Source organism: Phoenix dactylifera, chromosome 14 (assembly GCF_009389715.1).
Source record: "Phoenix dactylifera cultivar Barhee BC4 chromosome 14, palm_55x_up_171113_PBpolish2nd_filt_p, whole genome shotgun sequence".
Lineage (NCBI taxonomy): Eukaryota > Viridiplantae > Streptophyta > Magnoliopsida > Arecales > Arecaceae > Phoenix > Phoenix dactylifera.
The window spans coordinates 3,315,715-3,342,100 of record NC_052405.1 but is presented as its reverse complement, the minus strand read 5'-3'; the positions used below and the strand labels follow the sequence as shown (position 1 = coordinate 3,342,100).

The window sequence follows — 26,386 nt, the reverse complement described above, 5'->3', positions numbered from 1 at the left end:
AGGACACCTACGACGATGCAATTAGATACATGTATTGCCTACAGTCACCGTCTAAGTCATGGGCCCGACTATACGTTTAGACGATGAGATGAAAGAAAATACAAAAGAAAGGTACGGGAGCCGCGGAGTTGGTGGCGAGGGTTGCAAGTTGAAGGGTCTGGTGGCACGCCACCCGCCGCAAGTCGTTGCGTGCCCCGCGAACACCGTGCCATGCGGAACCCATTTATATTCGTTCCCCTATCAAATCCCCGAAGCCCAAGGGCGGGAGCCGAAACAAGCCCACTCTGGGTCTGCAAATGCTCCGGGGTTGGGACTTGGGGCGCGTACCGACTATTGCTGGAAAAGAAAAAGAAAACCAAAACGGACGGTTAGATCTGTGGGCCCCCTCATCCAAGTGTCAAAAGGGCGTCCCCCTCATCCAAGTGTCAAAAGGGCGTCGGAAAAAAAAGCAGAGCAAGTAACGGCCGTCCCGCTGCTCTGTTGTTTGATCACGTGGTCGCTGACTGAGGGATTGACGTACTTCTCGTGTCTCTCGCTCGCTTTATATCTCGAATTAATATGTAGATATATATATATATATATAGAGCGATTCCGCTCCAATTTCTCGCGTGTCCTCCAAACAATGGAACTAACCAACCAACTGTAATATTCCTTTTCTACGAACAAAAAGTAAAACGCAAACAATATAACATGTAAATGGAGGAGGAATACCCTGTCTCCTTCTCACACCTCCTGCCTACCAATTATTTTTTCCACCACCCAGTTAAAGTAACAATCCTGTTTCTTTTTCAATTCACCGTTAATATAATTCCCGAAAAAAAAAAAAACCGAGTCCAAGAAGGAAGAAGACTTCACTCCTCTTTCTAAGCCTCCTCCTTCCTCTCCTTCCTCTTTCAAGACACCAAGGAAAAGAGAGAAAGAATCTCCATGTCTGATCCCGGCATTGATGAGAAAGAAGGCTCCTTTCCTTGAGCGGATGCGAAATTTCTCCTATTTATTTACCCTATCAAACTCATGCCCATTCACACCTTCCTTTCTTTCCCTGAATTTAACACCCCCCTGAGTCATCAGATCGTTGGCATCGAATGAAGTAGCCAGCCAACCACCACCACCGCGACCACCTACACCTTCCAAGGTTTAATGCCATTGCACTTGGGATTGCAATTCCATGCCGGGGAGAAGCGAAGCTGCCCGCGGCTCCATTCCGCTTTGATCTCCGCCTTCGACCGATTTTTAGATCCAAGGCTCCCTGTCCCTCCGAGTCCGATTGGATCGCTCCGTCTTCGCTGCTGTCGAACTTCGCCTCTTGGATTCAAGGTTACCCCCGCTCTCCGCCGCTGTAGACCTCCATCGGTATGCCTCCCTCCCTTCTTCTCTCTTTTCCCCTCACTCTCTCCCTCTCCCCCCTTCTGCCAGCCATCGACCGCCAAAACCACCTCCGGCAGCCCATCTCCTCCAAGCCCTTTCTCCCCGTCCACTCTGCTCGAAACCCTAGAATTTTTTAGCGTTTCCTTTGGAATTACCTTTCTCATCTCTGCAGCACAGACCAGAATTCCAAAGTAATTTCATGAACCCTTGGGATCGCGGTTCCTTCTGCTGCTTGATAGAGAGAGAATCAATACAGATTTTATTTTATTTCATGCGGGTTGTTTCTATTATAGGATGCCACAAGAATTCTTGGGAAATTTAAGCGCTCATATCTTTTGGTTCATCATGAACACTTTGTCTTCCATTTCATAATTATCTAGGTTTGATCGGAACATTCATATGTGGTTTCTATGGTGCCATCTGAGCATGCTCCCAGAGGTAGCCATAAACCCCTTCTTTTCTGTACGCTCAATTCTTTGTAGATGGCTAGTTAGCCAAAATGATCAAACAGGAAAACAGCAGTTTTGTTTGTGCTCAAGTTTCATGGCCAATTTAAATTGGCGTGGTCGTTTTCAAGCTGAACCGCAACATTTCATTATGCATTGATTAGACATGATCACCAATCTATTAAACCTGCAAAAACCCTCAGTTCCTTTTTTTTTTTTTGGTTTATCCTATGGTGCTGTAATAGGAATTGAATTACAGAATCTTTTCTTGAGCGTCTAATAATATGCTGTGAATTGCATATGGTCTGTGACATAACTTGTTGGCTTTCTACAATGCATTTTCTTCTTCTTATTATTTCTTTGGGTTTGTGCTTCAGAGTTCCACCTCCCTTACGTCTGTGCCTTTCCTACCTCAAATTTACATTTCTACGGTTGGCTCTGTGCTTCCTAGCCTTCTTACTGCATTTATTGTCTGGAATGCTCGTGTTATGTCTTGCTTGCATTGTGATTTTTATGGCATTTTCTATCTGGCGCTTTTCTTTCTAAAGCTGGCTCAGTAAACTAAAATGTCATGTCATTACCCTTGTTCCAAAATAAAAGAGTTTTTCCCTTATCACTTTGAATATTCTCTTATTGAATTTTAAGATAGCAATAGATGCGAGAAAAGAAACATCTAATTAATCACCTTCCTCCCTGTCATTACCCAACCCATGGTTGCCATTTTTCACCTTGACAGATATCATAGTTGTCAACTGACATGAATCTTTTCTTTATGGTGGTTTGTCACTGATAATAGGTCTCACTAGGGTGATATTAAGCCCAATTGTTCCTTGAAAATATTGGTTTGGTTGTTATGATAGAAAAAGTGGAAATGATGCAACAGTCAATAATTCCTCCAAAATATTTCCGAACAAGGTTTACTATTTCATCCATTTATGGGCCTAGACTATAGGCTGCCAGCCATGGTATGGGATCGCTCATTTCTGTGGCAATTTTTTCATCCAAAATTTCAGCCTATTGTTGGAACCGTAATATATTCATCACAATCCTATTTTTATGATGCATTTTGTTCTTGATCTGGAGTCCACCTATTTTTTTCAATTTGCTTTAGATCCATATTTAGTTGGAAATGTTTTGACAATAGTGTCCCTTTAATAATTGATGCTTCTTAATATGAAACACAGTAAAGTCTTGCTAGTAGAAATGGAAATTCATTGTCAGCAATATAGGAAATACAAGCTTAAAAACAGACTTTGTGTTAGCATAGAATTGGCTTTCGGAAAGGAGTTGCTCAACTGAATTTTCATTAGAAGAGCTAGAAGTCCAAGTCTTTTGAGTCGATCCTCCACTGCCATGGCACATTTAAGCTGTCAGTAAGTATCATAGGTTATCTAGGTTACCTAGCAGAGGATTACTATGATTATATGTATTCATATGTGAGATTATTTGCTTTTGAATAATAACAAGTTGCTATCAGCTTATGGCTTTTTCGTAGGTGAGAAGCATCAGGACAGGTTAGTTGAATGCAGAACACAATGGTGCCCCACAGTTAGGTTTATTTACAAAATGATGCATAATAAGATGTGTAGGTGATCTATGCTGATCACAGACTTGTTCTTGTCGATTGGTTTGCTGGGTCTTGGTTGCTAGAAGGGAGTGTGGGAATAGAAATGTGGGCATGCGGAAGTGGCTCTCATAAAAAAACAATTAATAATAATGAGAAATGCTTAGGAAGCAGATACAGGAACGAATTCCTGAGGAGATATTGAAGCGGATGTTCCTCTTTAAATGGAGGACTTCTGCTACTAAATGCTGGATTATTAGTTGGCTAGCAGTAGAGTCTCTAGATGTTTCCTCAGTCTTTAAAGGATCTTATTGGAGGGATGTAATGAGTTGTGTTTTATGACTCTATGATCTTTTGCTATTGCAGAAAAGAAAGAAAAAGAAAGAAAGGGACTTCTCACTTTGCTTAATTTGATTTGAATACCTACAGGTGTAGGCATCGGTCCTTTTCTTTTGGCCCTGTAAAATTAATTTAGGTTCTTTGAATGATCTTCCATTATCTGCAATAATGTCACTTTATGTGGGTAAAATGAACTTGCTTATCAAATATAATGGTTGGTAGCTATCTTCAAATGCATTCAGTTGCTTACTGAACAAATTTTTAATATGCTCAATAAAGTTATCAGGATGAGATGCATTTAACTTTCGCTTTTCCTTTTCCAGCATCTAGGCCGAATTTCTGCACCTTCAGCTGAAATACTATTTAATTTGTTTCTCCAAAGGCACTATTAGCTCTTCTATAGAGGTATGCGATTTTGAATGCAATTCCTACTTATAATTGTCCAAGAAGTAGTCTCAAATTTGTTTTACTATGGCTAAGGCATTTGGATTTTGCATCAAACTTGTTTATATGAACTATGTTTCTATGGTTGACTTTGATCAGTTTAAAATATTAATTTGGCACATGGATTGATTACTTGGGGGCATGGATTGTGCTTTTATCATGTGTTTTCTTATTTCAGATCTTGATTAACTAAACGAATTTATAATACCTAATTCACATGAACCTAAAGGTACCAGCTAAGCTGCTATTGATTTAGATTATAAATTAAAATTAAAAAATGGAAGAAACAGAGACACACTGATTTTTCGGTGCTGGGTGGTTGCTTCCACTGCGAAGGACTAGGTTTAATGACAACTTTCCATTCCATAATACTTGATTTGGGGGGACAAAACTTCCTGTTTGCTGTTAGTCTGTGCAAACACGAGCGGAGTAAAAGATACTACCTTGCCCATGAATGTTGCATCGGTTTAAGCCAAGAGGTTCCTTTGAAATTCCAAGAATAACAATGCCACCGCTCCTTTGCTGCTGAGATCTCGTAGCTGATCAACAAAACTTCAAGGATGGGAGGAACCTTCTCCATGGCACGCATTTTCTTGGGAAAACTCACCAACATGGAGTTTGATAGAAGCATCCACGGGTTCCAGCTAGTTTAGTCCAAATGGGTGGTTCTTCTGGCCATTGCTGGGAATCAGGTGCTTCTTCATCAGGATGGGATTTGAAGAGGTAATAGGAACCCAAGAATTTTGGATCCCAAAATCCTTCTATTTGCCGAAGGGGAATGCCTCATCCAAAGACCATCCTAAGCCGAAAACTCTGAAATAGATTCAATCTTTCTATCTTAGATCTCTTCTTCTATCTTTTGTATTGCAAACTACTGCTGGATCTTGCCAACAAGAACATTGGCACCTGATTTTTCAACTTTTTCAAAGCGCCATCTGCCCTTGCTTCAAACCCCATTATCCAAATTGCGCCAGTAAGAAATATTCCACCATGTTGGCCTTCCCATCTACAACCAACAAATGCTTTGTATGTAAACCAAAGATAGGAAGGGAAGGACCTTTTTCTCCTCCTTTCAGCACTTATATTCTTCCGCACATCAGAAAAAAGAGGAAAAATGATGAGATCTATTTCCCTTAGAAAGATTACACTTCAAAGTTGGACATTATCTCATTGTTAAAATCTTAGATCTCTACACCTGGAATATAACTAGCCCGAAATCTCTAGCTGGCATTGAGCCAGAGAAATCCATAAATAGCCAAATGGGAAATTTTGATTTTTTGGAAAAAAAGTTAGCTTTAAATTCAAAGAATCTGAGTAAACAAAGCAGTGAGTAAAAAGAATATAATAAACAATATGGTATAGGGTTATCACAGAAAGGGAGGCTAGATGTGGCATCAAAATAGACTAAAATCTTGATCAAATCCAATGGTTGCCCATGCCATAATGCCTCCACCAGAAACAGCGAATCAAGTTCATTTTTCTTCTTCAGTATCTTTTTTGCCATTCAGTTTGCTGCTTTTGGTGGTAGGACTATGGCATGGTCACTAGATTTGGCCAAAATTTTGGTCTATTTGATGCCAGATTCATCCCTCTTACTCTATTCCTTTCTCTAGAACACAAAAAATATTATTATTTTTCTTTTTCCTCACTGCTTTGTTTGCGTAGATTCACTAAATTTAAAGATCTCATATTTTATCTAAGTTAATCGAATTTGTCTATTTCTGGATTTCTCTTACTAGGTGTTGACCAGTGGTTTTAGGGTTAGATATACTAAGGGTGAAGGTGTACCCATGGGGGATAATGCCGAGCTTTGGAATGCAATCTTTCTTTAGGCAACAAATCTTCCTTAAGGTCATATTTCTTTATTTGCTGTGTTGAAAAATTGATGTATTTAAAGAAGAGGAAAAAGGTCTTTCCTTTCCTATCTTTGGGAGATTCAGTGTTTCTTGGCTTGTACGAGGGAAGGTCGACATGCGGGAAATATTTTTACAGGCTCAATCTAGAGAATGAGTCTTGAAGCAAGGGTAGATGGACCTTTGATGAAGATGGCAATTAGGTGCGAGTATTCTTGTAGGAAAGATCAGGGGTGGCTTGTAGCATAAGAGATAGAATGGGTTTGAGGTAGAAAGGTCAATTTCTTGCTTAGGTTTTCAGCTCTGGGTGGACTTGAGATGAGACGCTCCCCTCCAACAAAAGAAGGATTGTGAGATCTAGAATTCCAAGGTTCCTATTACACCTTTAATATCTATCTTGAAGAAAAGTCCTTGATCTCCAGCAACGCCCAGAAAAACCCCCCATCTGTGTAGAAGTGGCTAGAATCTACGGATTCCTCCAACAGACTCCATGATGGCAGGTCCTCCGAAGAAATTGCATGCCATGGAGGTTCTTCCAGATCTTGGAGTTCTGCTGATCAGTTGCAAGACCTTTCTGTGTGCCAAGCTCGTGGTGGTCAAGTTTACAATCACAATGTCAGATCACGAGCATTGGCCTTTGATAATCCCACCAAAGTATGGATGGAAATGCCCTTATGGGAGCCTCCTGACTTATATCAATGCAACGCATGCAGGCAAGGTAGCATCTATCACTCCACTCATATTCACACAGATTAGTGGCAGCCAGGTATTGCATGCTACTGCTAGTCAATTGCTACAAAATGGGGAGGTTCACCAAACCTAGTCCATAATGCTAGCAACTTCTCATCACCAAAACCTCCGTTAAGTCTCTGTTTACCCCCTTAACTTCCCTTTTCTAATGATAATTTATAATCTAAATCAGCTGGCAGTTAGCTAGTGTCTTTAGATTCATGTAATTTTTTCTTTGCTTTCAGATTTAAAGATAAGCAATCCCATTACCCATTTCTCATATTCTTATAGATCATTTCTCTTGTTTGCATCTTGACAGATGGATATCCCGTTTCTGTTCTCCCGAATCTTGATTCCTTGCTACAGAAAGCACTAAGCATGGATATGAATAAGGCGATCCCTTCGCCATCTGATGCATCAGTCACGAGCAAGGTAGCATCTTTCACTCCACTCAGGTTTGCACAGATTAGTAACAACCAGGAATTACCTGTTCCCCCAAATCAGTTGCTGTTGAATGGGAAGGTGCCATTGGACCTGAGCCTTTACAATGATGGCAGCTACCCAGCACTGAAACCTCATTGTAAGTCTTTGTTTTCACCCCCCTCAACTTCTTTTTTTCCTTTATTTGCAATGATAATTTGTAATCTAAATCAGTATCCGGTTATCTAGTTTCTTTAGGTTCATTAGATTTTTTTACTTTGCTTTTTGGATGTAAAATGAGAAGGCTTGCCATCCATTTCCCAATTCCCTTTGTAATTAATTACTCTTTCCTGTATCTTGACAGATGGATATCCTGTTTCTCTTCTCCCAAGTCTTAATTGCTTGCCAGAGAAAACAATAAGCATGGGTGTGAGTAAGGCGATGCCTTTGCCATCTGATACAGTGGTAGCAAGCAAGGTAACATCTTTCACTCCGCTCATGTTCGCACAATTTAGCGACGGACAGGAATTAACTGTTCCCCCAAATCAATTCCCGCTAAGCGGAAAGTTGTCACTGAATCCAGTCCTTTGCAATGGCAGCAACGGCCTAGCACCAAAACCGCAGTGTGAGTGTCTGTTTTTATCCTTCTTGACTTTTCCCCTTTCTAGGGGTAGATTTGTAATCTAAGTCAGTTTCTGGTTAGCTAGCATCTTAGGTTCATATGATTTTTTCCTTGCCTTTTGGAAGGAAAGATGAGAAAATCCATCATCCATTTCCCATTTACTTCTTATATTTGTTTTCTCTTGCTGGTATCTTGACAGATGGATATCCAATTTCTGTTCTTCCGAATCTTAATTCTTTGCCAGAGAAAACAGTAGGCATGGATGCGAGTAAGGCAATGCCTTTGCCATCCACCCCTATGATTGTGGAGAAGAAAAGGTTTGTTCAAGATCGCCTGCCTAGGGAAGTCATTGATTTGGTAGATGAAAGCCTCAGCAAGGAGGATAAACAGGAAAAACGGAAATGGCAACCTCTTGTATATAACCAGGCAGAACCAAACATCTTGAAGCCTACAGTGTCATATTCTTCAGAGCATTTAGTGCCATCACAGATAGTGTCTTTCCAACAACAAATGGTCGACAGGGCCATTGTGCAAGAGGAAATTGGGACCTGGCAATCTACATTACAAAAGCAGATGGATCTATGCTTCTTAAAGCCTACAGCAAAATCTTCAGCTTTTCTGTCCGCAGTGCCATCGGAGATTGCTTTTTCTTTCGAACCTACAGTACAATCTCCTTGTGAGCATGTAATGACATCGCAAACAATTTCCTCCCTAAAACAAATGGCCGAGAAGGGAGATATGCAGGAGAAGGAGGTTCAGAAATGTCAGCATATAGCACAGAACCAGGTGGAGCTTTGTTTTTCAAATTCTGTAGGTTCATCTTCTTTAGAACCCAGAGTGCCATCTCAGGTAGCTTCATCCCAACAAAAGCAAAGTGAAGTCAATGCGATTATATCACCTGAGGTAGCTTCATCCCAACAAAAGCAAAGTGAAGTCAGTGCAATTATATCATCTGGGGAAGTCCCTGGACAAGAACTTGATGCTGAGAAACAGAGTGAAAATCAGAGGATAGACTTGAACAAGACACCGCAGCAGAAGCCTAAAAGGAAGAAGCACCGGCCCAAGGTCATTAGAGAAGACAAGCCAGCCAGAACACCAAAGCCAAAAACTCCCAAGCCTGTGACCCCCAAGCGAGCCAAGAATAAAGAAGAAAACCCATCGGGTAAGAGGAAATATGTGCGAAAGAAGAAAGTCCAAAACTCTCCAGATAATCCCACAGATGCTTTAAGGGAAATTGTTAATCCGAACAATGCAAGTGGGACTAAATCTGTCAGACGGTGTTTGAACTTTGATTCAGAAAATTTGCAAGCAAGAAATGGCTGCCTAGTATCAGCATCAACATTAACATGCAATGCAGAATCTCAAGCTCAAAAGAAATGCATTGCAGGCCCTAGTACGAGATCAAGCACAAATTCAACTCTACATCATTGTCAAGGACCAGAAGTAGTGGTGGGGAGCTCTCCAACAGTAATCACATTAGATCTCAACAATTCAATGAATCAAATGCTGAATGAGTTTGTAAACCTGGCAGAAAACCCAGCCCCACCTCTTCAACCTTGTCGAACAGAAATGATGGGGACAAGTCAATTGTTGGATGGTTACAGAAGAATGCCAGAAAACAGGATCATATCTTCTCGGCCTTCTAAAAGAGAATTGATAAGGAAAAATCTGAATGAATTGGCTCAGAAGAACGAGTACCTGAAGATTTCTGCCAACCCTGAGAGGTCTCTAGAAACTGGTCAGAGCAGACCTGACTTACATAAAATCTCTGATGTGATGCTGAAAAGTACAAAAAGAGATCATAAGCTTGTTGATGATGCTCACTTTTCAGCAAGTATAAATGTCACACATGCCAGCAATGGGATAGACGGGGTTAGTGAATGTCATAATACAGGCAGCAATGACCCGTACTTTTCTAAGAATTGTAAAAAAAGAAGAATAGAGAATGAACAGAATGGACAGAATGGACTCACATCCAGTGCTGCCTCCATGACATACAAACCTCTGAATAATTTGAGAACAAATCAGGTGGTGCCAAATAATTCTGAAGTCTTCACTTTTGCTGATGCACAAAGGTTTATGGTCCCTGAAAAACAGCGACCTTCAGAGTGCATGCTGTCATTTGACCAAGCAGAAAGCAACATTAGACCAACATTTCCAGTTCAGGCTCATAATTCAACCTCTGTAAGTGCTACAATGGACTGCAACTATAGGTCAACACCTGTAAAACAATCTGGATACAGTAATGCAGACTGCACCCATACAACAACACCTGTAAAGCAATCTGGACAGAATCATGTGGATTACAACCAGCCACCTACTCCAGGAAAGCCACTTGGAGGCAATGATAGTCAGGAAAGTGAGATTTGCAAACCGCAGCCTTGCATGGAAGACATTGTCATAAACACCAATGCGAGAACAAAACCAAAAAATCGTGCAAAGAAGAAACAAGATCATCTGGTCAATCCCGAATCCTTAAAAACCAATCGTACATGTTTGCAAGAACATGAGGCTGCTGCATTCAATTCTGGATCTTCACCTGGACAAAAAGCTCCTCAGGCAACCGCACTGGCTTCAGGATATTCAAGAGAGAGAAAGTCACTTCTCCAAATTGGTTCCAGTCTTGACTGTCAAAGTAGCAGCAATTTCAATGAATCGCTTAATGGCAGTGGAACCATAGGAGCAGTAGTACCATATGGTGATCCTTTAGATGATATCATTCAGAAGCTGAAATATCTAAACATAAACAGGTGGCATGATGGTGCTCCAACTCAAACACAAAATGCTCTGGTTCCCTATGATGGAAGAGGTGGTGTAATGGTTCCATATGTGAGCCTGCTCGATATTGCTAGGAAACGTCGTCCTCGGGCAAAAGTTGATTTGGATCCAGAGACAAATAGGGTGTGGAAGCTTTTGATGGGAAAGGAGGCCAGTCACGAGGGAATGGATATGGATAAAGAGAAGTGGTGGGAAGAAGAAAGGCGAGTTTTTTGTGGACGTGTCGACTCATTCATTGCCCGCATGCATCTTGTTCAAGGTACTGCTACATATCCTTAAGCTGTTTGACTTAAAGGATGTGCTTAGTTTGGGGTTAAAGTGGAATAAGGCCCCTTCACCTATTCCACTTATGATCTGCCAAACATTAGAGAAGCAGGCGATTAGTTTTGAGAACAAAGTGGGTATTTTGAAAAGTATAGCTCCTTCTTCCACTTAGCCTGGAATAATTTACTCGACACTACATGGTGGAGTAGTTTATTCTGGAGTAAAGTGGGTAAGGAGTAAGTTAACCCATCCAATCTGGGTTGATTTGCTCCACAATCAAATGCAACCTTAATCTATATTTATGTTTCTGTTCTGTGGATTCTGCAAATATATAGAGATCCATATATTCTATATCCGTAATACTTTATTGCTAAAATTTCCTGATTATCCTGTAATTTGTATAAACACAAATTCCGAGAATGGAAGAATCGATTTTTAACCCAACCCAAACTTTTGCAAAGAAGAAGAATCAATATTTTTGAAGTAGCTTAATCATTGTTCCCTGCATTGACCTTGTAGTGAATATGATACTGTGGCTACAAAGAATGTAAGAAGTTTGGATCTCAGTAGTCTTTCACCTGCTCTCTTTTTTCTATTACACTATACCAAATTGTTTGCTGATTATTCTGGTGAGAATGCTTGGCTGTTAGTTCATATGGATTGAGGACTACTGTAAATAGAAATCAATTGATGCTAAACTGTGTGAAATAGTATCTAACCATGCTGAATTGCTGATTCTTTATGTATTAGATTGGAGAGATTCATTTTGGTACACTCAAAGTGTCAGTTATGAGTTACAATGGAATTGCAGATTTGTGGAGGGATTAAATGCATTTTTCCTTCTATCTCAGTTGTGACTGAATAAAACGTATTAGCAATTCTTTGTCCCTGTTATGTTATTTCATTCTATGGAGGCAAGTTTTATCTCTGGCCAAAAAAATTAACAGGAAATGATATAATATTATTTCCATGAGATAAGAACTTGAAATGATAATATGTTAGATAACAAAACTACAGACTTCTTAAATCATGGTATCCAGTACTTATATTTGATAGATCAGTAAAAAAACATTCCATTCTATAAATTTGCAACAATCAAGATGTTCTCTGTGCTTACGAAATGTTACCCACTGATATAGATATAGTACCAACCAACTAAGCATATCTGGTTAACTTCCTGCAAAAATGTATTCTCTCTTGCAGGGGACAGACGCTTCTCCCAATGGAAAGGATCTGTTGTAGATTCAGTTGTTGGTGTCTTTCTTACTCAGAATGTTTCTGACCATCTTTCAAGGTAAGATCAATGCTCTGGAATGGTTGGTGAAATCAATTACAAAAAAATATTGGACGGCACTAGTTTGGTTATTGGCTCTTTCACCTCAACTACTTATTCACAGCTTTATTTATTAATTTTCTTAGTTCTGCCTTCATGGCCCTTGCTGCAAGATTTCCTTTAAAGTCAAGGGATAATGATAGGAGGCCTGGTGCCGAAAAAACAAATACATCTGGAGAGCAGCAAGACAGGTGCATGTCAGCCTCTGAAAATGCCACAAAATGGCAGGAAAGCATGCTACATAAAGAGTTAAATGACCAAGATTCTGTGGTGATTATTGGAGAAAAAGAAAGGGCTAATAGTCACGAATCATATGGGAGCAATACTGGAGGTGCCATAGCAGACTATTCAAAAGACAAATGTTTGGGTGCGCATCAAAGAGAGCTAGAAATTGGTCATGAATCGCCTGATAGCAGGTCAGACACTCCAGCCACCATAACCGGAAGTACAAGTTTAGCAGAAGTCAAAGATAAAAGGTCAGTGGAGGATGTAGTTTCATCCCAAAACTCTGTTGTTTCATCTCAATACTCTTCAGAATACCAAGTTCAAACAGCCGATCAGAATGGATCGAGCCCATTTTCCAACTTTGAAGCAGAAGAATTAATAATTGGGAGTGCATGCAATGGTATGGACAGTTCAACTTCATTTACTGAGCTTCTACGTATAGCAGAACTTGGTACTCATGGTAATGAAAGGATTCCCTCAGCAGATTATTGTGGTGCAATGGACAGGTTTGCACAATTGGATGTTGACAAGAGATACACAGTATTAAATCAATATGAGAAACTTAAAGGTGTATTACCATCAATGCATACATCTGATTCCTATTTCCATAACACAGAGTGTGACATTTTGAGGGTGTCATGTGCTCCCTTCGTCCCTTATAATTTTAATAATTCCAGAAATTCCGGACTGGTGGGAATGAACAATGCCAATGTCGTAAGGGATGAGAGCGGATGTCCTCATTCCTCAACCACTTCTGGGAGTATGAACACAAATAAGATCAACTTCATGGACATATTATGTGGTCCCTTAGCAAACAATGCAATTGAAGATATAGGTCAGCAGAAGTTGTCAATAACTTCGGAAGCACCACCATCATTTGATTCATATGCACAAATAAGCAAACAACATGTGCAACCATTAACCGGCTCAGAAACAGAAGATTATGTCAGAAAGTGCTCTAATAACAATAACCCAAGGGAGAGAACTGGGGCCTCATTAGGTAAATCAGTTTCCCACCAATGCTCATTTATGCAACATGAGTGTACAGAGAAATTGCAGCGAAAAGAAAAAGAAGCAAACTTCCAAGTTGAAAACACTCAACATGCAGTTAAAGTTCCAAGTCAGAAACAGAATTCTCAGATCCAGCAAATTTATCCAGACTTACAGAACAATCAAAGGAAAGCATTGGAAACTGTGGAGGGAGTTGAATCAAATTTTAAAGATGAAAGTCATAATTTCCAAAAGGTTTCATCTGAAACAGCAAACAATGGACTAAAAGCTAAGAAGACAAAGGTTGAAAGTGAAAAAAAGAACACTTATCACTGGGATAGCTTGCGAAAAGAGGTGTATTGCAAAGGTGCCAACAAAGAGAGAAGCCATGAGACAATGGATTCACTTGACTGGGAAGCAATAAGGCGTGCAGACGTAAAAGAGATATCTGAAACTATTAGAGAGCGAGGAATGAACAACATGCTGGCAGAGCGGATCAAGGTATGCTTCTGGAAACCCAATTTTAGATAATTTTGGATAAGTCTCTGGAATGTAACAGCTGGGTTATCAGTTAAGTGACAATTCATCAAAATTGATACATATCAAGAAAATGACATAGACATAGCTAAGGTCCATAGTGACACCTTGTAACTTCTTTTGTCCCCAAGATTCAAGATCAGTATAAAATTCTATAGTTCTGGAACCACATCCTCAAATGTTTTTTCAACTAATATTATTGTGATCCGTGCTATAAGCTGGAATGTCAATACTGAAATGATGCTCGAGGTTGAATCGATTACAGATAATGATACTTTCTCCAACTGCTAAAACACATATTTAAGTTTTTACTAGCACGGAAGGATTGCATGTTAGCAAGTGTTAGTCCATTTTCATAAATACACAATATCCTATTTTTACATGCATGGTGTACAAATTATATATATTATGTTGCACAAGTAAAGCAAATTCTCCAAATCATAGGGTCCCACCAAAAGATATGATATATGCAAACCAAATTATCTAAATCGACATAACAAGAGACCAATTTGCATGACTTGCTTAAAATTTCTAACCTTATATTGTTGCGAGAAATCAAATTGTGAAACCTAACAAAAGATACCAAATAAATCTATTTGAGAAGCATGATGAGCAGGACTCCAACTGAATATTGAACTGAGGGCAGGATGGAACCCAAGTCTCTTGTATCAAGACAAGGGACTTTACCAACTTAAATAGTTAGCACCCTCATAAGCAAGGTTCGCCATCTTGATACCGGATTTCGTATAGGTGCCACACTAGCATAGTGTCGGTATGATACGATATAAAATTTTTTTGGCGTATCAAATGTTGGTACGCCATCCATATCGGATACTGGTACTGAACCGATATAGTACGGTATGTCCCGTACCATCCGATTCAGGCCAGTACGACGTACCATGCTCATAAGTTTAATATACATTAGACCCATGAAAAAAATTATTATACACATATTTATAGTTTAGTTCAACTTCTTCAAAATTTGATGAGACCTAACTTGTCACTAAGCTTATAATAGAAATACTGTAAGTTTGAAAGTAAAAGTAATGAAGCAAATCAATTAAGAGACATCATTTGATCCATGATAAACTAAAAGAAAATCATTAAAATTAAAAAAAAAAACTTAAAAATTGTATTTCAAAGCAACTACTTTATCCATGCATTTAGAAGACACAAGAATGTACTATATTCATTGTTGATTGTTTTCTTCACAGGAATTTCTCAACCGACTAGTTAGAGATCATGGAAGCATCGATCTTGAATGGTTAAGAGATGTTGAACCAGACAAAGCAAAGTAAGATGCAAAAATATTTTTACAAAATTTGTTTTCTATTCTCACTATTATACATCAACCTAGGAATTTAGATGTAAGTGCAATGGAGATTAGCAAATTGGCTTTTTTAATACTTTCTAGTCAATTTCAACTCCTATTTATTCCTTAACTTTGATATTATGTACTGGAGTTTGTGCAGGCTTGGTCTGATTGATGAAATAGCTCATTATAGATTCAATAGCAACAATTCCTAATAAATGCAAAAAGAGCTTATTGATTATGGTTAATGTTATAACTATTAGAGCAAAGGATCACAGTCTGAGCACCAACCCGATGCTGGTACCTTTTTGGTATGGAAAACAATTACTAGAGCTTATTGTTACTGTGTTACTGGAGGTATGGATCAGGTTGGCACAGGATGCCTTGTATCGGGCAGTACAAGTCGGTATGGAAAACAATTACTAGAATCTCCTTGCCCTATTAAAAGAGGGGCCCGAATTTGTCAAGAGAGAGGATGCCAGGTATATCTAGATGAACTTCAGTTTTGTGACTTGAGCAACATCTCACCTGTGGAGGTTCTAGGCTATAGTAGAAAAGAATGGTGAAGCATAATTTGGAAAAACCCTTCTAAATATAACAAAGTAGGCTTATCGATTATAGGTATCATCTTCAGCATTGTATACGGTATTTCTGGCTAACCCCCACCAAATGGGACCTTTTGACTTGAAAATTACAGGAATCTAAATGTTTTGCTGGTTTCAGGGACTACCTCCTAAGCATAAGGGGATTGGGACTCAAAAGTGTTGAGTGCGTTCGCCTTTTGACGCTTCACCATCTAGCTTTTCCAGTAAGTTTTCTCTTAAACAATTCCTTTGTAAAGTGTACAGATTTTAAATCTTATAGTGGTACTTCTTTTCCTTGCATCACTGGCAAGGTTGACACAAATGTTGGCCGCATATGCGTAAGACTGGGATGGGTACCTCTTCAACCCCTGCCTGAGTCCCTTCAGTTACATCTTTTAGAGCTGTAAGTATGTTTATATTAATTAGTCACTAATACTTATTAGTTTAGTTTATTTATTTATCATGAAACACATAATGAATGCAAATGGCAGATGTCCAATATGAATAATTCTAACCCTATTTTCATTTTTTTCTCAAAGGTATCCTATGTTGGAGACCATTCAGAAGTACCTCTGGCCTCGTCTCTGTAAGCTTGACCAGCGGACATTGTAAATTTCATAAACCTACTCCAAAGAATTTATATGCATTCAAAATTATTGCTTTTGGCAAGATATTATTCAGGATGACAATCCTTTAGAACTTTTCTAACTATTATTGTGTAAAACTTTTACTTTTAAACCTTCATATTCTAACCATATACTTAACTGCACAGGTATGAGCTACATTATCAAATGATTACCTTTGGAAAGGTAATTCTCATGTACTAAATAAAAGATCATACAATTACTTTTCTATTTAAATATGATGGAATAATTTACATGCTAACATGAGATGAGAATTATGAACCTTCTGTGCAGGTTTTCTGTACCAAAAGCAAGCCAAATTGTAATGCGTGCCCAATGAGAGGAGAGTGCAAGCACTTTGCAAGTGCCTTTGCCAGGTTTGTTACTGAAATTATATAATTACCATACAACTATACAAGTGGTAGCCAGGCTTGTTACTGAAATTATATAATTACCATACAAGTGGTAATATTTGCACGAGTGCAAACACTTTTCAAGTTCCTGTGCCAGGTTTGATACTGAAGCTATATAATTACCATACAATTATACAAGTGCTAGTATTTGCATGTACGGGATTTTTTTAATGGGGTTTGGCCTCCCACGAAGATTAATGAAATTGGTGTCATACAGGTGCATGCGCTAAACACTGAAGTAATGTAGAATTCATACTGAAATAGTGCATGATATCAATTTCATAAATATACATGCATTACATAACTGACAGTACTCAATAATGAATCAGCACCCTTACCAATGTCTCCAGAATTTTGACAGTTTAGCTCATGCAGTGTGTCAATCCAACTTGAAACAGGATTTAATGCAATCTTAAACTTTTTCCTTGAGCAAAATGTGCCTCTACAAAATTGGGAGCAAACATGAGAAGCACTACCTTTTTATGTAGTTGAAAATAATATTGGCTCGGGCCAGTTGCATTATAGTCCAAGCTGTGCATTTCACCTTAAGCTCCTTGGAAGAATACTTCCTGTGCAAATGTACACTGTTTGGATTAAAACATTTATAATTTGGTTTTATGCTGTTTTTTTCCTATTTCATATAATGCAAAAAGGGCAAGTTACTAATGCACCCTACATGATGCAGTGCAAGGCTCGCACTTCCAGGACCAGAAGAGAAAAGTTTAATGAGTTCAACAATTCCAATTACTTCTGAGAACTGCCGTTCACCCTCTTGCAACTTTCCCCTACCTCAACTTGAGGTGGGCACATCCTTACAAGAAAGAACTATTTTTAATAATTGTGAGCCCATCATTGAAGAACCGGCCACGCCGGAAGCTGAATGCCTAGAGACCGAAGAAAGTGCAATTGAAGATGCCTTTTTTGAAGATCCTGATGAAATTCCTACTATTAAGCTCAATTTTGAAGAATTCACACAGAATTTACAGAATTATATGCAAGTACACAATACGGATATTCAAGATGGTGACATGTCAAAGGCCTTAGTTGCTATAACCCCTGAAGTTGCTTCCATTCCCATGCCCAAACTTAAGAATGTGAGCCGCCTACGAACAGAACATCAAGTGTATGTATTTATGCTCCTCCTCTATACAGCCCACCAGCTACTGAACAAATCTTTGTAGTTTCTTTCCAGTGTGGCTACCACGGTTAAACTAATCTAGTTTCAAATACTGCAAGGTGCTGTTTATGTATGATAATTTACCATTTTCCTTGTTTTCCTTGTTGCAGCTATGAACTTCCGGATTCACACCCTCTCTTGGAAGGAGTGAGTTGTTATTTTTAAACAGGTAACTGTTTGCATCTTCTAAAGAATACTTAAGTATTAATCATTCGTTCCTTGATGTATTACAGTTGGACAGAAGAGAGCCTGATGATCCTTGTTCATATCTTCTGGCCATATGGACACCAGGCAAGAATATTTGCTGAGTGATTGCTGTAATTGCAGGTTTACGCTTAAACTCAGCCTGACTGTTTATGTGAAATGTGACAGGTGAAACTGCACAATCAACTGAGCCACCAAAGGCATTTTGCGACTCCCAAGAAACGGGTAAACTATGTGACAGGAAAATATGCTTTGCTTGCAATAGTATACGAGAAGCACAAGCTCAAACGGTCAGAGGCACAATTTTGGTAATGCTTACAGCTTTTCTGTGGCAATTTGCGGATGTTTACTATAAGCAGATATGATTCTTTACAGGCACACACACAAGAAAAAAAAAAAAGAAAAAAGTAATGGAAGAGCAAAAACACCAATTACTTTCTTAATGATCATATTTAACTTCTGCACTGAAACTAATTTCAGTTTCACATTATTAATCAAAACAACATAAACAGATACCATGTCGAACAGCAATGAGAGGAAGTTTTCCACTCAATGGCACCTATTTTCAAGTTAACGAGGTAAATACTCTTCTGATGAAAGATTTAAAGGATTAAGTGAGTTTTCTCTTGTAAATATGAGTAGATCTTTGTCTTTATTAGGCCATATAATTCTCAGAACCAATACTCTAATGCAGGTATTTGCAGATCATGATACCAGCCGTAACCCAATTGATGTTCCTAGGCAATGGATATGGAACCTACCTAGACGAACAGTATACTTTGGAACCTCAATGCCAACTATATTTAAAGGTAATAAGATGATGGCAAACACATTTTTAAGTCTATGTTATTTTCAGATATAGAATGATGAAGAAAAGATGCTGATGCCTTGTTTCTATGCTTGGTAGGTCTAACTACTGAAGTAATACAGCAATGCTTTTGGAGAGGTATGCAATAAAAATTGCTGGTTTTTCTTTTCAATGCTTTTATATGAAATTAAAAATAATATCCAGTAATTAGTTCCTTTAGATGTTAGCACCAAGCTATTTGGTTATGGTTATCTAAATTTGTCAGAATAATCAAGCTCCAATTCAACAATTCTAAGGAATCCTTGTATACATCTATAAGCTTGCGGTCATAGACATCACCATAGACCTCGAATTTTGCACTTTCTACATGTATATAAACATCTCGAAGTACATCCATCAACATCACTGAAATGTGAGCTGAGGTATATATGCGTGTAGTATGAATCCTTAAATAAACATAAATTTTGATCCAACAGCATATTCAAGATTCGTATCCTACAAGGATCCGCCAAGATCTCTAAGATATTAAATTCTACTCACGGGCACATGCAATGCATGTTAACTCTACGAAAGAAGAAAAAAAAGATAAAGTTATGAGAACATTAATTTGATTAGAGAATATAAAAAATAATGAAACTAAAACAATTAAATTAAAAAAGATAAGAATAAATTGTAGGCTATCTATATTTAGTTTTAAAGTTTTAGTAAATTGCAGGATTTGTTTATTTAGATTCAGATATTTTTGTTGGGAAATGTATTAAGAGTTCTGGATCCAGTTTCAAACTCCATGCTGATTACCAGGACATAAAAAGGAGAGAGGTGAGAATTGAAACTCAGTCATATCTCTCTCCCCCTGCAAAGGCAATAATCAAAGGGCGGGAAAAACATAGTAATTACAATAAAATAGAACATCAGAAATACACATTGCTGATCTAGTCTGGTAATAAGAACTAAGGCATCTACAACTACAAGCATGACGTGGCAGAAAAAACAATTTAAGACCCACCGGCGACAACAGTGACAGCTTAGGTACAAAATATAGTGGATTTGGAACTCTGTGTTAGAAAAGAAAAAAAAACTGGCTTGAGCATTTCAGGGTCAAGAGGTGGAGGTCCAAATAGGTGCACAGAGACCTGATTTTTTTCAAAAGTTCTGCAATATTTTATTCAAGTAAACCAAAACAATTCTACCTCTTTTAGTAGTGATAACAACTGCATTTCAAGCTGTAATTAGTCGAGGCAAAAAACTGCAAGCTTTCCTTTTTGACTAAGACAACATCACCTAACCAAATTAATTTTTTTCTTGGAACAACTGTTTTGTAGGATTTGTTTGTGTGAGGGGATTCGACCGGATAACAAGGGCACCGAAGCCTCTTTATGCACGGCTGCACTTTCCAGCAAGCAAGGCACCTAAGAACAAAAAGGCAGCAGCTGCTGCAGCAAGAGATGAGTAGCCCATGGAGAAAAACGGCCAAGATGATCTAAGCAGCAGGATCAATCACCTGAAGCATGGACACCTGGCAGATAAAATGTATCTATGGTACTTCTCTAACTTAAGGAACCTACCAAAGGTCTAAAATGCCGGCTGGTTGGAAAAGCTGCTGTCAGTTTGTAACATGAACGTTTCCATTTCACGCTCGAAAGCGGGCCATTCTTCTCAGAAGCCAAAGAAAAAAAAGCACCATAACAGGTGGACAGATTAGTTGTTTCACCATCCTTCCCATTCAATACAGAAGACAAGAACGGAGAAGAAGATCCAAACTTTTAGATTGTACCACATAGATCGATTTTCAATTGCCATTCATGAGATTGATGAGAAGCATTGCTTAATATTAGGTCACCATACGACAATTTGTCGGTCGAGACATTATTTGATTGTTTTATGAACAGGACTTCTAACTCCTCTTGATTATTTATTTGTCTTTCAGATTGTCGAGCATAACAATGTAACCGCATAACAGGTAAGGGTACCGGAACTAGGGCATAACTCAGAAAAGTTGGAGAAATCATGCGGAGGTTACATCCTCCAGCTGCAAGACATCTCCGTGAACTATGAATAATCACATAGGGATCACGTCACTTAGTAGGGCAACCATAGCAGTTTGGCCTTTAGCCCTGGAAGCAGCATTTACCATGTTGATCTCGTTGCAAAGCTGAAAAGTTACGCCATTTTGAATTACTTTCGCAGGAAATGGTTGGTCGTCGTCTGCTGATGCTTGTCATGAGAATTCCATTTTGAGAAACATAGACAGAGAGTTCGAATGGGTTTGATATATTTTATCACACCATCTATGGCAGCCAGAGCTCCATAAGTGGTACACCAGCTGACGGTCCTAAATATATTTTCTATCTCTAGCTTGAAGAATTGCGATAATGGGATGCCATAGAACTTCACTTGCACATGAAAAAAGCATATGACACATGCGAATGAGTTACTTTATGTAAACGCTCGGTTTTCGCCCATTTCTTCTCAATAGTCAAACCCTAAATGTCAGCCCGGTCTCATTAGCCTAAATCTTTCGCGATCGCTTCAAATGTCTGATCATAGCTAATTCTAGTGCTGCAAACAAGGATGGCAAATTATGACTTGATTCTAGAAATGACCCTCTTTTAAGTAGGTTCATATTGGACATGAAGTTCTTGCTACTGTTATTCATCCCGCTCTACATATCTTCAACATTAATTCTTAGGATTTTAATGAGCCGACGCCAATTCCGCTTCCCGACACGCTTCCCACCGTCCGTCTGCTCCCTTGCTTCCAATTCGGGGCTGCATCTTTCACGCGAAAGAATTGCCTTTGCGTAGATCCACCGCCACTTTGAGAGCTGGGTGAATCCCTGATCCTTTTCTTTCATCAAACCCAATAACAAAAATAAACACTCCTTCTCAAAATCAAGATGAACATTTGCCTTGATACATTATCTTAGAGGCTCATTTCAATTCACGCTCGTTCCGCGCAGCCTAACATATACAACATCACGAGATGATCTAACATATACAATCAGAATTCTATACAGCTCATTATTCAGATGAGTTTATCTGGATGGAGCAGACTTCTGTCCCATCTCCCTCTGCGGTATCTTTTACTTTCTAGCTTTATGGGCGACACTCACATCCATTTTGTGTGGCTCGCGGATGTACCAAAAAAAAATTATAATCTTTAACATAATAGTTAAATTAAATTGCAATATTCAGAAGAATTTAATTGCATGCATGAAGGGAAGATATAGGCGGTGTTAGGGTCAGAAAGATCACCTACAATTAGATGTTGAGGAACTCAACTTAAAATTGGATGTTGTGGTTCAGGCGCTTATCCAGGATACTGGAAAAATTCCAATTCGTGGTACGCATGTTGATGATGCAGCGAGAAGTCTTCGAAAGGGAATTGCAGACGAGTGCAAACAGGTGTAGGAAAGGGGTAGAGAGAGTGGGTGGCTCGGGAAGCGTACCTAGGTGCGCCAAAATCTGTGCGGTGGGTGGGGTATTCTCCCAAACATCTGGTGTGGGGGCGAGCAGCTCATGGATTCTCGGAAGGGGGTTCCGGTTCGACCGGGGATGGATGGGGGTCCTGCGGTGCAGGGGGGGGGGGAAGCGACGAAGGAGCGGTCTTGGGGGGACGTTGCAAAGGGACCCGCTCGGCAACCGGCGTGGACCTGTCACCAGCCATCTTCCCGGGAGGTGGAGCTCATGCAAAACAGGTTCTCCGACGAGGTGGTTGACATCACGGAAGAGGAGCTGGAGGATGCACGGGCGGAGTGGCGGAGCTCGGCGGTCATCGTTAGAAGCTTGGGGAGGACAGTCCCAGGTGAGTGGATTGCGAAGGAGATCAAGAGGGTGGGTCGATTGGCCTACAATGTGGAGGCTTTCCCGCTTATGGACGGCTTCACTGTTCTTCGGTTCGCCAAGGAGGAGGACCGCGAAGCTGCTGTGTTGAATGGCCCCTGGACAGTGGCCGGGCAGCTTGTGGCGATGGATAGATGGCAACCCAACTTTGTGCCTGGCGCCAAGGGGGTTGGCAGGGTCGTCGTCTGGCTCCGGCTCCCTCGTCTGCCTGTCGATTACTGGAGGAAGGAGACCATATATAAGATCGCGGCGAGGGCTGGAAATCCGTTGGCTTTGGACGTGTTCACGGAGCAGGGGCGGAGGTTTGGCTTCGCGAGAGTTAAGATCGAGCTCGACTGCTCTGGCTCTCTTAAACCGGGGACGACGGTGAGGGGAAGAACAGGTGGAGTCGAGGAAACTTTCTGGCAAAGCTTTGTTTACGAGAATATGCCTGCCCCGTGCTCCAAATGCGGCCGGATTGGGCATTCGGCGCCGGGGTGTGGTCGTTTCACTCCGGTGGCGGGTTCAGGGGAGACGGCAGAGACAGGGTGGAGGAAGTCGCCTGGTTCCGGGGGGGATGATCAGGGGGATGTTGAGACGGAGCGTGGGGGAGCTGGTGCAGTGGAGGAGCCGGCGGTGTATGGGCCATGGATGGTGATGAGTCGTCCCTGGCACAAGCCGGTGGCCAAGAAGGCAGCACAAAGGAAGGAGACGACTACTGAGGGATCTCGGTCGGACCCGGCGATCACTCCTTCCCGGGCCTGCGCCAACTCTTCTGGGGTCTCCTCGCCGGTCGACCTTGAAGGGTGGCAGAAACCCTCTAAGGTGGCCCGGAGGAAGACGCCGGAGAAGGATGTCGGGTTGGCTGGTGTGGGGGTGGCCGCTGGTGTGGCGAGTCAACCCGGTGCAGGTGCTAAGTCAGGCGACGGGTTGGGTCTGGGTCGACTCGACGAGGCATTGGGCCGGGGTATTGGCCCAGAGGAGTGTGGGCTGACCGATCCGGGCCGGATGTCTGGTCCGATGGACGGGCTGATTGGTGACCCGGGTTGTGGCGGGCTGGGACCGAGTCCGAGAAAAAGGTCTAGGAGCCCATGCCGAGGGCTGGGACCTAAAGGCCGGTTTACGAATGGGATGTACTCTCTTCAGCCATGTCCGGAAGGAAGGCCGGGAGCGGGTGGTCATCGGAGGAGCTGGAGTTCTCCTCCTCCGCTCTCGGCGTCGAGCAACCGGCCCCCACGGGCAGAGCGTGAGGGTAGGGGGGCCGGTGACACCTCGCGGCGTGGGATGACGGCGGCCTCCGGTAGGAAGATGAAGAGGGCTAACTCGGTAGCGGCGGATCTCTCGGCAGCTGGTCGACGCTCTCCGTTTAGGGCGTTCGACGAGGCGGGTCGCGCGGACGGACGGGAAGGGCGTGGGACGGCTTCGGACGACGACAGGCGAGGTAAGGGTCCTGTGCTTGACTCTGTGTATGCTTCCCTTCAGTCTGGTGCTCTGGGCCATGGTTTGTCACCCGGACATAGCGGTGTGGAGGGTGACCCTGGGAGACCGGAGGTGGGGGCAGCAAGCTCTAGTAAGGAAGCCAAAGGAAGAAGACAGAATGGGGGACCTGGAGAGGGGCTGTGTAGGGGAACGACGGCGGGAACGGGATCTGTGGCCGGGTCTGCAGCAGGTGGTGGCACGGCACACCAAGTAGCACACATGGTTGGGGAAGGAGAACACCACCATATTGTGTCCCAACTGATGGCTGTTGTGAAGCAGGTGAATCCGGTGGGTTTGGTTAGTGGAGGGACCTCTGAGGAGCTGGTTTTCCATGACTGCAACCCTGGGGTAGGGGGTTGTGACAAGCCCGTTGGTGATTTATGAAGATCTTGGTATGGAATTGTCGAGGTGCGGGGAAGCCTTCTTTCGCCCCGGCCTTTCGTAGGATTGTGCAGCAGCACAATCCGGATATGTGTGTTGTCTTGGAAACCCGGTTGGCGGGACAGAGCCTACAGAAGGCTAGGAGAGCGGTACCGAGGTCATGGGGATTCTACTCCGTGGAGTCTCAAGGGCTATCTGGTGGTATTATAGTTACATGGGCGCAGGGGCCATGTAAAGTGGACGTCTTCCATGTCTGTTCCCAGGAGGTGATTTTGGTTATCTCAGAGGGCAGTTGGAGGCCTTGGGTATTTGCTGCGGTGTATGCCAGTACTGACTTCAGGATGCGGCGGATATTGTGGGAGGAGTTGTCTCAGCTGATTAGTGTGGGTTATCCTATGTTGGTAGCAGGAGATTTTAACTGTATTACAAATCCCTCTGAAAAGATGGGGGGTAGACCGTTTACTTATGAGAGGAAGATTTTGGAGTTTCAGGACTTTCTGACATCGACTGGATTGATTGACCTGGGATTTGTGGGCCCCAGGTACACTTGGTGCAATAATCAGCAGGGTCGGGCTAGAGTGTGGGAGCGTCTTGACAGAGCATATGGGACCGTTGGATGGGTTCAGCACTATCCGGAACATCGGGTGAGCCATCTACCTAGGATAGCGTCTGATCATTGTCCTCTATTGGTTAGCACAGATGTACACATTCCAGTTCGACCCCCATTCAGATTTGAGAAGATGTGGCTCTGCTATCCGCGGTCGTGGGGGATGGTGAGGGAGGCTTGGAGAACACCAGTCAGGGGTGACGCTATGTACCGGGTGTCCCGGAGATTGGAGCTGACGAGGAGACGGTTGAGGAGGTGGAATCGTGAGGAGGTTGGAGATATTTTCAGGAGGATCGAGGAGGCAGAGGAGGCTATTACCAGGTTACAGATGCAGGAGGCTTCGGGTGGGGGTCTTACGGAGGGGGAGATGGTAGAGTTGAGATCACTTTTGTCACTGCATGACTGCCTCCTTAGACAGCAGGAGATTTTCTGGAGACAGAAATCGAGAGCCCAGTGGATTGTGGAGGGGGATAGAAATACCAGGTTCTTTCACCAGGCGACAGTTATCAGGAGGCAGCAGAATAGGATCAGAGCCATCAGGGGCGAGGATGGGCAGTTGTCAGAGGATCCGGATATGATTCAGAGGATCTTGGGTAGTTTTTTCAGGGCCAGGTGGACCGAGCAGACTACAGGGGAGAGCACTGTGGGTATCCCACTGCCTTCGATAGGGGTATCTGAGGATGAGACTGATGCACTGATTAGTCCGGTCTCGGAGAGGGAGATCAGAGAGACGATGTGGTCTCTAGAGGGGGATAAGGCCCCGGGCCGGATGGGTTTCCTCCGGTGTTTTTTCAGAGATACTGGATGATTGTAGGACGAGATGTGACGGAGGCCATACAGCAGTTCTTCGAGACGGCAGTGATGGCGGCAGACTGGCAGAGGACCTTTATTACCTTGGTTCCGAAGCGGCAGGATGCTTCGGAGCCGAGTCATTATCGCCCGATTAGCCTTTGTACGACCTTGTACAAAGCTACGGCGAAGATCATTGCTGCTAGATTGAGAGTTGTCCTCCCTAGACTCATTGGTCCAGAGCAGGGGGCCTTCCTGGAGGGGCGGAGCATTTCT

General features: G+C 41.8%; 2 protein-coding genes across 4 annotated transcripts; both read left to right on the top strand.

The window, feature by feature from the left end:
- The first annotated feature begins 821 nt into the window (after positions 1-821).
- On the top strand, positions 822-20,959 carry LOC103719855 (protein ROS1A). 3 transcript variants are annotated; one of them, XM_008809291.4, is made up of 22 exons: positions 822-1,353; positions 4,041-4,122; positions 7,063-7,175; positions 7,248-7,323; positions 7,528-7,788; positions 7,985-10,822; positions 12,031-12,121; positions 12,247-13,876; positions 15,127-15,206; positions 15,948-16,032; positions 16,120-16,211; positions 16,348-16,416; positions 16,581-16,617; positions 16,726-16,808; positions 17,530-17,967; positions 18,132-18,168; positions 18,255-18,312; positions 18,394-18,533; positions 18,738-18,803; positions 18,920-19,034; positions 19,133-19,171; positions 20,356-20,959. In XM_008809291.4, the coding sequence occupies exons 3-22, from the start codon at positions 7,122-7,124 to the stop codon at positions 20,484-20,486; spliced, it is 6,420 nt and encodes a 2,139-aa protein (XP_008807513.2). In that variant the 5' UTR covers positions 822-1,353; positions 4,041-4,122; positions 7,063-7,121; the 3' UTR covers positions 20,487-20,959. The 3 variants fall into 3 exon arrangements, with proteins under 3 accessions (XP_008807513.2, XP_008807511.2, XP_008807512.2); XM_008809289.4 differs by having other exon boundaries at positions 7,063-7,323; XM_008809290.4 differs by lacking the exon at positions 4,041-4,122 and having other exon boundaries at positions 7,063-7,323.
- Positions 20,960-24,803: 3,844 nt separating this feature from the next.
- Positions 24,804-26,129, top strand: LOC120113120. The gene has a single exon (XM_039133928.1). The coding sequence runs from the start codon at positions 24,804-24,806 to the stop codon at positions 26,127-26,129; it is 1,326 nt and encodes a 441-aa protein (XP_038989856.1).
- Positions 26,130-26,386: the final 257 nt, after the last annotated feature.